The sequence below is a fragment of the Gymnoscopelus microlampas genome (genome assembly GCF_963454915.1).
Source record: "Gymnoscopelus microlampas genome assembly, chromosome: 4".
Lineage (NCBI taxonomy): Eukaryota > Metazoa > Chordata > Actinopteri > Myctophiformes > Myctophidae > Gymnoscopelus > Gymnoscopelus microlampas.
The window spans coordinates 30,761,788-30,773,653 of record NC_139941.1 but is presented as its reverse complement, the minus strand read 5'-3'; the positions used below and the strand labels follow the sequence as shown (position 1 = coordinate 30,773,653).

At 42.9% G+C, this 11,866-nt stretch overlaps 1 protein-coding gene across 4 annotated transcripts in view; it reads right to left on the bottom strand.

Annotated features, from left to right (window-relative positions):
* Nucleotides 1–1,093: 1,093 nt before the first annotated feature.
* Nucleotides 1,094–11,866, bottom strand: part of ebf2 (EBF transcription factor 2) — a 32,537-nt gene continuing 21,764 nt past the window's right edge. For 2 of the 4 annotated variants that reach the window (XM_084054521.1, XM_084054522.1), the window contains exons 7-16: nt 7,277–7,358; nt 5,505–5,646; nt 5,181–5,311; nt 4,821–4,947; nt 4,610–4,698; nt 4,195–4,260; nt 3,637–3,811; nt 3,326–3,508; nt 2,869–3,039; nt 1,094–2,669 (exon numbers count right to left, since the gene is read on the bottom strand). In XM_084054521.1, coding sequence (XP_083910647.1) covers nt 2,638–2,669; nt 2,869–3,039; nt 3,326–3,508; nt 3,637–3,811; nt 4,195–4,260; nt 4,610–4,698; nt 4,821–4,947; nt 5,181–5,311; nt 5,505–5,646; nt 7,277–7,358 — 1,198 coding nt within the window. In that variant the 3' untranslated portion in view covers nt 1,094–2,637. Of the gene's footprint in view, nt 3,040–3,325; nt 3,509–3,636; nt 3,812–4,194; nt 4,261–4,609; nt 4,699–4,820; nt 4,948–5,180; nt 5,312–5,504; nt 5,647–7,276; nt 7,359–11,866 lie in introns of all 4 variants that reach the window. The other 2 variants (XM_084054519.1, XM_084054520.1) reach the window with 1 other exon arrangement.

Sequence of the window (11,866 nt, the reverse complement as noted above, 5' to 3'; positions counted from 1 at the left end):
TGTACGTATTGCTACTAGTGTTGATGATTTCTTGTATGTTATTGTATGTCCTTAAATGTCATGATGAATTGAATACATAGGACCACAATGGAAACAAGCCCTCTGGGCTTTTTGTGTTATCCTCTTAGCATCATTGTATAATCGTGCCGCTGTACTTTTTGCAAACTGTTAATAAAGTATTCAATCAATGGCAACGTGGTCATACGGCAAATTATAAGCTCCGGCCCATTGCAGCACCTTATTTATTCAGAAATGCACTGTAGCACCATAGCCACAACAGTGACGTACATGCAGACATGCATCCACATGGGCGCTGCCCCCCCCCCCCCCCCCATACACACACAAACTGCTTTGAGCTCCACGTTAATGAAACAGTTGCTGTTTCTTGGCATAACATTAATTACACGATCAAAAAAGAGTGGGTAATTAACTGCCCTTCCTTACCAGTGCTAATTACATTAGCAGAGAAGGGCCATTAAAGGGGAGTGAGACCAACAAAAAGAAAAAGTAGGAACGATGAAGGGATTCCAAATAAAGACTGAAAGAAGGAAAAGAATGGTATTGTGCACGGCTATGTTATATGTGTTTCAAGAGAAGGAGACTGAAAGAGAACGCGAGAGAGAAACAGGGAAGGAGGGCACATTCAAAAGAGACTTGCGGTTCTCACTGGGGCCCCTAGAGGCTTGGTCCTCAGAGGAAAGGAGGCTTACTGGAGAGGAGAGGGATGTGGGGGGGTTGTTTATCTTGACATGCTCTGCTCAGTCTTTAACGCTTGCATCACAATTAAGATGCTGCGGCTCATCAGCTATGTATACAAAACAGTGTAGCACACTGCATTAGCACACAGGTGATGAGCACAGTCAAAAATAGATGTAGCACAGTGTTGAGATACAATATGAGCCATGGAGCAAAATCACAATGTCCAGAGTAAGACGATATGATGATATGCAGGGATGGTTCTTTTTACTGTGTTTAACGCTGTGCTTGTACAAAACGGACCACATATATACATTTCTGTCATCGTATGTAATTTAGCAACTGAAACATGCCAGTGATTTTTTTTTCTTTTTTCTTTTTTTTCATTTGTTTTATTTGGAGCACAAAATATAATTACACCTTGAGATATACAAATCACATTTGCAACAACCTTTGTACCATAAAAAACAAGATGGCTTCAAAAAACATAATATTACAATTGCTAATAATACTTTTTAAATAAATAAAATAAACAAAACACAAAAATCAACATTTTAAATGATGTCAGCTACTCTTCATGTTCTTTGTTTTCTCATCCTGAGTATGATGTTTGTATTGTGTTGGCTAATATCAGTGAGAACTCTATTAGATGAGTTAATAGACACCCAGTTTTGTCCCTTTCTTTTCTTTTGATTACTTGGTGTTTTCTAGTGTATTTACTGTACTGCATAGCGTCCAGAAACAGGGTTTAAAAGGGGTTCCACAGGGTTGGGAAACTGACATGAAGTGATAAAATAATTACCTTTATCACATTATTTTACACTTTCCAATTTGCTGTGTGGAATGAAATAACAGGGCATTTGTTTTGAAAAAGCATGCATACAAATGAAATAAAGAAGGATAAGGCTAGCTAATGTTTCATTTCATAGCAAGGACATTCACTTTCTTTAATTGCAGGCATAACAATATTTTGTTATGCAACCAGCAAATTGTCCAGTTTTATTGTTGATGTTTATACTCCAAATAAGTGTGCTATGGTTTACTTCACTCCCTCTAAAAAGAATCCATTCATTTGCAATTATAATGGCAATGTGGCAATGACCTTATTTTAATGACAAATGCAAAAGGACCACATTTATAAAGCACGTTTATATTATTCCCTAAGCTAACTATAATAAGTTAAATTGCATGTTCTTAAATAAAATCAATATATGAATTCCTTTAGTAATAACCCTGGGGACAAAGAGTTTTCCCTCATAAAACCTTAAAGATCAGAACAAAAAATAAAGGGTCTATAATTCTGGAATGTAAATTGTCTTCAAAAAGTCTACTACAAAAAACCTCTTGCTAACTCACAGACAATGTACACACATGCCTTTAATGGTGTCCATACACAAACAAATAGCACCCTGCTTTTTAGAGCTTCAGTATAACATCAGAGTTGTCCAATCATCGTACAAAGTTCAGTGCTCTCACAACAAATCATCTAGCCAATATTTTTGGCAGGTGTGGAAAGAATCAAATACTGCACACATGATAGTAGGCCAGAGGTAAGTAAGTTGGAAGCTTTTGAAGCTTGTGGGGAGACTGTGACCTGTTTACCTCCGCCTCCTTTCAAAATGCAAAGACACCTCATGAAGCGCCCATCATTACAGTCCAGTCGACTACTGTTGGCTAAGGAGCGTTTTTGCTGTCATTGCAGCTGTTGTGAATGGTGGGAATAATCTCCTCTGCCTCGGGAAGTGGGTGGCTGGTCTTTGGATATTTCATACCCCATCATATTCATCCAGCTGGATGAAACATGGACTAACAAGTGGCAGGGGCTCAGGGAGGATAGTTATGTGTGGCTGCTAGTTCAATGTTCCATTCTCCCTGCCCTCTTAGTACCAAGATAGGGGTTAAGTGGAGCAGTGGCTTGGGATGGATGGGGATGGATGGGTGCTACATCGGGTGAACAACCAGGCCCGTCATTGCTGGAGAGAGAGAGAATATATAGAACATCTATGATTCTGGTCACTCAGCCTGTATGTTGCATTATTGTATACCCGTGAACAGGCCAGCCATATGCTTCATGTCATGTTCAGTCAAGATTGTAGTGAGGGTCTGGTTTAGTGGGTTAGACTGCATTTGTAAGTTCAGAGAGGGGGGTCAGATAGTGAGTTGGATGGCTACCTCTGAAGCTGTTCCCCCCTGAAGCTGGACAAGCAGGGGAGGGGGAGCCCTGGGGCCTTAGGACAGGAGCAAACGCGCTCTTCTGTTTGGGAGCAGATGGGAAAGAAGAAAAAGGCAAGAGAGACGAGGAAGAGCTGGAGCCTCCTGGTATGGTGGGGCTAGATGGCATTACTGTGGAACAGAAAAAAAGACAGGTTTTACTGAATTAAAATCAAGTATGAAAATCACCAATCAACCATCACATTGACAAATCATCCTGCAGACCATTACAGGCCCACTTTTACACTTACAGAGTTTGCTGTGTAGGTCTGAGGTAGACACTGACTTAAAAAACGTAACGTGATTATGCCTGATTACCAGTAAATAAGTAATTTAAGTCGTTTTAACAATACTGTACATTATAGAATTTGTTGACAACAAAAAAGAAGAGCAGGTGAGAAAACACAATGACACTCACTGCCATAGGGAGAACTTGTAGGGGAGGCGTTGCTGAAACCAGGAGAGCCAGGAACTCCCAGGCTTGTCATGGGCACTGTCCCATAGCCTCCAGTCATCCCCCCACTCCCCCCATAGGACTGCTGAGGAGTAGAGGCAGAGGGGTAACCCCTTGGGGACAAGCTGCTAGTGTTACGAATATAACCTGGAGAGGGAGAAGGAAGCCCGATTAGAAAATCTGAGAGAAGACAAGTGCTAAATGCTAAAAGTGAGAGATGCGACTCTGAAAAGTATTACAGTGAAGGTCTATGGCCTGTAGTTCATTTTCCTCACCTTGGCTGCTCTGTATGGGCTCACCAATGCTGACACCCAACTGAGAGGGGTAAGAGCCCAAGCCCATGACGCTGCCGTGGGCTGGGGAGCTGGGCAGTGCCTGCAGCTGACTGTGTGGACGTGGAACACTGTACAGGGCCTCAGCAATGTCTGCTGCACGCTTCAGCAACATGTCCTGCAAAAGGAATGATATGGTGGGTTAGCAATAGTTCTATACACACAGAGAGGGGCCAGGCTAAACAGAGGGAAACACTCCGGCGTATTAAACACATCTAAACAGAAAGGCACCACTACTATTATATATAATTTCTTTTGGCATGTCATGAGGTCTACATAGGAGCCTGCTGCATGGAGAATTTGGTTCAGATTTCCCTTAAAATGTACTTAGGATTTCCTTAGAATACATTGCTAGCTTGTATTCAACATAACCTTGAGTGAAATGTTAAGCTGAAAAACTAAGGAGGTTTGTGCAACTGACCGTGCCTGGATGGTCCATGTATATATAGGGCTGGCACTGGGAAGTAATAATGATAAGGAAGCAGATGCATTATTGCTTACCTGATTGCTATGTGGGTTTCCATACAGGGCCTCCACAAGATCAGCCGCTCTCTTCAAGAGCATCTCCTACACAGGACAAAGATTTAGACTCATCTTTTTGGGAATATAGTATATTATACAACAGTTGCTATAACGTCATAACCAAGAGTATAGAGATGAATTAGCTCTTCATCAAACCTTGATTCTTTTTCTCAGTGTTTAATTCACAGCATGAAATTATCATAAAAAGATGTATAACACCTGCTGTATAAAAGCAATAGAAAGCATGAGGTAGTGTGTTACAGTAAATAACTTCACAGTTTGATCATCTACACTACAGTGATGTCATTTACTGTAACACTCCCTCCAATGTTCTGTTGCTTAAATCACTTCCAACACTGTCATGTGGTGTGTCTTTCACCAGGTAGCTCCTCACCTTGGCTAGTTTATCTGGATCACCAGGATGTCGGGGAATGACCTTCTGAAGACGCTGGAAACCGTAGTCTATGGTTGGCTCATTCAGAGCTAAAATCAAATAAATAAGTGTAAATCAAACCGGGTCATTTCTCACTGGGAGCCCACAGTCAATTATCTGCATGCTATTATGAAGTCTGTAAAAAGACAATGATGTTTATCTCTCTGCTCACCTGTGTAGATAAAGCGTCCAGGCGCTCCCTTGCAGAACTGTTTGGATTTGTAGGATAGTGTGACCTCCACAACCCCTGGGATATGGCGAGGGGGTGTCTGAACACGTATGGCATGCGGCGTGATCAACTGTAGGGACAGGACAGGGGGTTTGTTACAAACCAAACAACATATGATACCCACCCCTCTGTAAATAATCTACATTATATCTAGGCTAACAGAAACACCCTAGAAAAATAAATATTAGACAGCTCATAAATCATTTCAACAACGAGACAAGCCATATGCTCTATATATAGCATTTCCCAATATGCTTTAATCTATACCAGTCATTAGCGAGACGTTTTGGACAGAATCCCTACCTCGCTCCACACCAGCATGCTGCCAAACACCACCTGCAGCCCATCAAAGAAGTTCTCACCGATGACAATGACCATGGCCCCACCCGTGGTCCAGCCTTCACTGGGGCTGATTGCTTTGATACAGGGTGTAGCTAGACAGGAAAGCATGCTCTGGTTAATTGAACTTCAAGACATTATCTAAGGTAGGGTGACCATTATTTTATAAAAATATTTTGGGGGGGAGAAGTAACAGTAAAATGGCCACCAAATGAATGGTCTACGTAGGCCAAAACCTGACCTGTGATCAGTGATCAGTGGTCTAGTAAAGGTAGGTTGATGCCTTACCATACTCCATAGAATTCTCCGCAGACTCGCCTGGCTCCAGCCTGCGGGCTCTCCGACCATGCTTTGAGTTGTTGTGGACAAACATGTTGTCGGACACAGCGAGGACATGTCCATCTACACTCACAGTGCTGGACAGGACCACCTAAGCCAAGGGAAAGGTAGAAAAATATACTTAAAAGAGAGAGAGAGAGAGAGAGAGAGAGGGTGTGTGTGTGCGTGCATGCACCTGCTTGTACGTGCACATGCTTGTGAGTGCATGCGTGTGCGTGTGAAATAGGGGATACGTGTGTGTCTGTACTGTAAGTCGCCATCTCCGGTTACATCAGCAAAGTCCCATAGCAACAATCCATTTTCACACACAGGTGATAGTAATATTTCTCAATAGGTTCATGTGACATCCATAGGATCTTCATGATATGTTTACGCTCCTATGATCCAATTCCCTTTCCCTCTTCCATCAAGTCACACTATGGCCGAGCTGCTTGTTTTTAAGCTCAAAATGCCCTTGTGATCCAGCAGCATACAGTGAACTGGTCCTTGTCCAATCCTGATCCCTCAATGACACCAAACATATGGACTGAATCTCCCATTTTTACCGGCCGTTAAAGTAGTGGATGATATATAGGGACCCTAATTTGATTTTCTGGCCACAACTTATGTATAGTGTCTCTTCATGCATCTGCTCTCATTGGATGACATGCATACAAAATATGTGGATTTCTTTTTGTGTGTGATAATATTACTTTAAGTGCTAATGCAGTCAAGTATTTATTTAAGAATATGTTTTGAATATGTTTTTTAAGGCTTCTTTGGAATAGGTCCATTAGGGGAAAAAAGTAATTTGAAAGATTAATCCCTAAACATTTCTCAATAGGCATTTCAGAAACACAAGAGAGCAGAGACAAAACAATACCTTTCACTAAACACATGGCAGTTGCTTTTATTTTTATTTTTTTGGTGCAGAAAGACAGACCAGGAGTGAGCTAGAGACAAAGAGGGAAAGCATATGTGCTATAGGTGGTGGAATGGGAGAGGAATCTTTGGAAAAATAACTGTAAATTATCGATCCTGTCCAGCTCTGATCGCCTTTTAACCTTGAGATGAGGGCCGTAGAGCGCTCATAACTTATCAGCATGTGTCACAACGTAGGAGTTAAAACAAACATGGTGGAAGACAGAAAAGCGAGAGAGGGGTAGATGGAAGAGAGAGAGAGTGAGACTGCCAGACAGGGGCCGCTGGTGCTGAAAGACAGCAGAGGAAGTGAGGCGGGAGTGTCCCCTGTGACCACTTCCTGGGTCACGGAGCATGACCTCCCCCATCTGGAGCCAATCACTCAATTCTTGACAACTTCCTGAAACACCTCAACCTATTTCCTGCCCGTCTCCCCCCCTTGTCCCTCGCACACATCTCACCCCTTTCCTCTCTACATCTCTCTGTCTTCTTATTGATTTTTAACTTTCACCTTTAATTTTTGCCTCTATATTTTCAACTGTAAATAGCTTATGAATGTATGAATGAGTATGAATGTAGAAACGATTCAACCTGGACCTGGATAGATAATAAAAAAAGGTGCACAATACGAGGAGAGAGGCAGGAATTTTCATTTAACTGTGATTTTTAATCAATCATTCATTCGCACATCCACTTACTTTCTCGCCTTCTTCCCTCTCTCTCTCTCTCTCTCTCTCTCTCTCTCTCTCTCTCTCTCTCTCTCTCTCTCTCTCTCTCTCTCTCTCTCTCTCTCGCGCTCTCTCTCTCTCATCTATCCATACCTGAAATCTTCTCATATCCCTCGGGTTCCCAGCTGTCTTCAGGCAATTCTGGTTACACTTCAGGAAGAACTTCAAGAAAAACCTGCAGAGGTAGATAGGATGACACAAATTTGTACATCAGCAGCTGAGAGATAACATGAAAGCATTTTGTATGACTATTTGGTGCCCAGCAATACAGTACTAATCAGAGGAGACATTAATTATGGCTGTCAGAGAGACATGTGGACGGCGTGTAAAAATGTGTGTGTGTGTGCGTGCGTGCGTGCGTGCGTGCGTGCGTGCGTGCGTGCGTGTGTGTGTGCTTGCGTGCATGTGTGTGCATGTGCTCTCACATGCACACGGGAACATTCATGCATCACATCCACGGCACGCATACATGCAATGCGTGCATAGGTTTTGCAACTCTGACATCAATCACGGCTGTTTAGTTTAGTATCAGAGTCAATGTTATTACACTTTAAATCAAGTGATGATAATTTCGAAGCGTAGTCCAGTGAACAGCACTGCTGTGTTTCAAAGTAAACTGGAGACAGTGATGTATGCCAGGGGACCCTTGGGACTGTGATATCCCGCAATGCCGTATTTGAACCCCCACATGGGAATGGTGAGGGGAGCGTAAAAGAGACAACTACAGAGAAAGTGAAATGAGGAGGTGGAAAGAGAACAGTAGAGACAGGGGGAGAGTGCTGGTATGGACATGGGAGGAGAGGGAGAGTGAATTTCTGTTTTTATGTATATGCATCTCATTATGTATGAGTTTGTATGAGTGTGTTGGAGTGTGGCGACCGAGAGAAGGCGAGCCAGCGAAAGGAGCGCGTACCGAGAGAGAGGCTCTGATAGCCTCTGCTATAGACCAAAGAAGACCTGAGAGAGATGGAATAAATGGGAGATGGGGGAGACCACGTAGAGAGAGAGAGAGACTCCAAATCCCAGGTGTACGCGGTTCGGCAACAGAGCCCGCTGCCATGGCAACGCAGCTCTGCCGCAATCCCAAAGTCCCCATGCTGAGAGGCAAACACAGAGATGGGAAAGAGAAGGCAACAACAAGGAACACATTCCATCACAGAGTAGGTAGAGAAAGAGGGGAGAAAGAGGGAGGGGGGGCAGAAGGAGAGCCTGGTTGGGAGAGATGGGAACCAGAGGTATGAGGAAAGAGGGGATATAATGGAGAAGATGCAAGGAGATTGGAGACAATTGCGGAGAATAGAATTTCCTCTCTCTCTCTCTCATATATATATATATATATATATATATATATATTTATATATATTTATTTATTGTAAAAGAAAAATAGGCCTGAAAATTGGGCGGAGTTGTGATCCGATTAAGGCAGCTAATATATGTACAAATATAAAATTCTCATCAGAGCCAGATGTCACTGATGAGAAGTGCAATCCTGCCTTTCTTTTGAAAACAGGCTCATTAATGGTCCAATTAAATAAACAACAACAGGAGGGAAAAGACTGCAGAGGGAGCAGCGGTTTGAAGCTAGATAGACGGCTCACACCAATCCCACCCACATTGTGCTCACTGCAAATATAAGTCATCTTAATGTAGAGATGTTGTTTGGAGAGGGACTTCATATTGGCCCCACAGTCCTGAACCCTCCCATTGAATACTAATCTCCCCTTCACTCTGTCAGCTCCACCTCGTTCTCCCATCACTCCCTCCAGCTTGTGAACGGGACCTGGCTCAAAACTCACGTTGGGTTCCAAAACTATGTCCAATACTTCTTGATTTGAGCTATTTCAGAGGAGGACAATCAATATTGTTGTTGGCGGAGGGTGATTGTAATTTATCAGTGAGAGCTCGGACCTCCAACCTCAAAGTTCTGCTTGAGCTGGGCTCAGAATGGAAATGTGCTAAGGGTGCACTACGGCGCCTCCCCTTCCCTTAAACCACTTCCTCCTTCCATCATATTTCTGATCTCTTGTCTGGCTTTGTATTTCTCCTCACATGTCTTCCGTTAGCTAGATAAACTTTGCTGTTCTCTGGGTTCGGTCAGAATTTGTGCTTTAAGACTCTATGTACTTGATTCCCTGTTTCATTCCGTTAAGTTTAATTCATGAAATTGTTGAAAGGTCCTTTGATGGTCATACTGAATGTAAAATTTATCTTGTGCAACGACTATAACATTATGTCTCAGGTTTGAGCTTTGAGGGGTAATTTGTGACAGCAAGTCACCCACTATGGGCTTAATAACCATGGCCATGACTTTGTCTGACTCTGTGTCAGTCACACTCCTCTCTTTGCCACCTGCTCTTTGGTCACTTCAGGCCCCCCCAGCCTGCAGTGACCACTCATTCACTGACTCATAGCAGGGATCAACTGCACCATATAGTGATGCTTCAGATTCCCTCCTCGAGTGGTCGGACATTCATCACAGGCTGTGTGCATATTAACCTCCCCTTGGTTCCTGCCCCTGTTTGTTGACTTCTTCTCTTCCTACCCTGTGTATATGACACAAGATCACTCTCTCTCTCTCTCTCTCTTAGACACACACACACGCATGCACGCACGCACGCACGCGTACACACACACACACACACACACACACACACACACACACACACACACACACACACACACACACACACACACACACACACACACACACACACACACACACACACACACACACACACACACTCTCTAAATATCTAACAGCCCCCCACAAACCTTTGCCCCCTCCCCAAAACCCATTCAGTCAACTTTTCACCCCCCTCAGTTCGGACGCACACAGCTGCAAATGCTGAAATTAAAGCGAGACGTTGACGCATATATTAGCATTCATTAGCCGCTTCCCCCTGCCCACTTAACATGCAAATCTCCCAGCCCCGTCGCCTCGCACCTTCTGCCACACATTCATTTGCTGAATTATAATTAGACTAATCTTGCATAATTAATAAGAAGTCGAGGACCCTCTGTTCCCCCCCCCCCTCTCCTCTATTGTGGTTGCAAAAGTTTAATATCTCTGTTGTTTGTTTTTGTTTTGGTAATGTAATACACCCACACACCTCCTCATGCACAGGGACAAGAAGAGGAGAACATATAAAGAACTGGAGGTGAGCTACATGTCATCTGGAAACTGGAGACGAGTGCTTGCTTTCAAAGAACTCCTTAAACCACATCATGTTCCTATATTTGTATCTGTGCCTCGTACATACACTTGCCATTGTTTGCCATAATAAACCACACACAGAGCTATGAATCTGTTTAATTTGAAAACTGGCCAATAGTGCAAATAAAGATAATTGGAAGCACTTTTTTTTACTTAGAAACTATAGGTATTCAGAATGTTATAGCCTACTTTTCAACTGATAATTAGTTTTTCAAACAAATAATTTCTTAACCACTGAGCTTATAGCATTCAGAATAAGTCAAGTAAAGAGTTGACGTAAGCATAAACAGATTTAATCATAACCTTTAAATGACCAATGATGCTTGGAATTTTGTTTTTTTTTGTTTTTGTTATCTGAAGCATCACGTCATTGTCAGTATTATAAATCAAGCTACAATCAGCGCAACGGACAACTTCTACCCTCCACAGAGACACTTACAAGGAAACACAAACAAAAGGTAAGCCCGAGTCTTAAACCTTAGGATCGATTTCCACAGCGGCACCACAGGGAGTCTGTTTTTTCTTTGCTCTCTTCTGTTCTGCATCTCTGTCAGGGCCTCCACATCCCTTTGTCTACATCTGCTTCAGTTCTCAAGGCTAAATGCAGGCCACGCAGCATGAGGGAATCCCAATGGTGACAACTTGCTTAACTAAAACCAGTAAAAGAAATAATAAGAAAAAAAGACACCAACAACATTGATGCGGTTGTGTAATTGTTGCACTTCTCAGTATTGAGCCTCAACGTTTCACACCGTTCAGCGCTTTGAAGCATCTGTTACAGATAAGTGCTACACACTATGCTTTACATATGGCCTTAATCACATAGCGAGCACCTAAGCAGTAAAGGAGCTCCAACAAAATTTTCATAGGCATTCATCAACACTAATCACTGTTGACATAAACTGCCTTTTCACATAGGCATAAAACACATCGCCCTCTGTGCTCAGACTAAATGGGGGGTTATTGGCAGCGATGGATCTCGAAGCCATGATATAAGGCTGCCAAAAAAGTATCACAGATTAGAAGGTAATCAGCAGTGCGACTACAGTACTTCTTCGATTGCTCTCCATTTCTGGTGCTTGTCCTCCAGTTTTGGGGCAACTGCGTAGATGATACATTTATGTCCTAATATAAACTTTGGAATTTGGAGTAAAATGTTGGAGGAAAACAATGGAGGATAGATGGACAGAATTCATTAGGTTTGGCATAAAAAGTAGAGTTCTGTTCTCTATCAAAGACACAGGCAGAGAGGTAGAGGGGAGCAAGAAAAGAGTAATGGAGTGACAGAATAGATCTGGCGGTCCCCCGTCATAGACCAGTCACTGATCTTCAGCTGACAGACATGGGGGACGTTGGATGCAATGGAGAGAGAGAGAGAGAGAGAGAGAGAGAGAGAGAGAGAGAGAGAGAGAGAGAGAGAGAGAGAGAGAGAGAATGTTGACGTCCTGTATTCAGGGCCATCACTCATC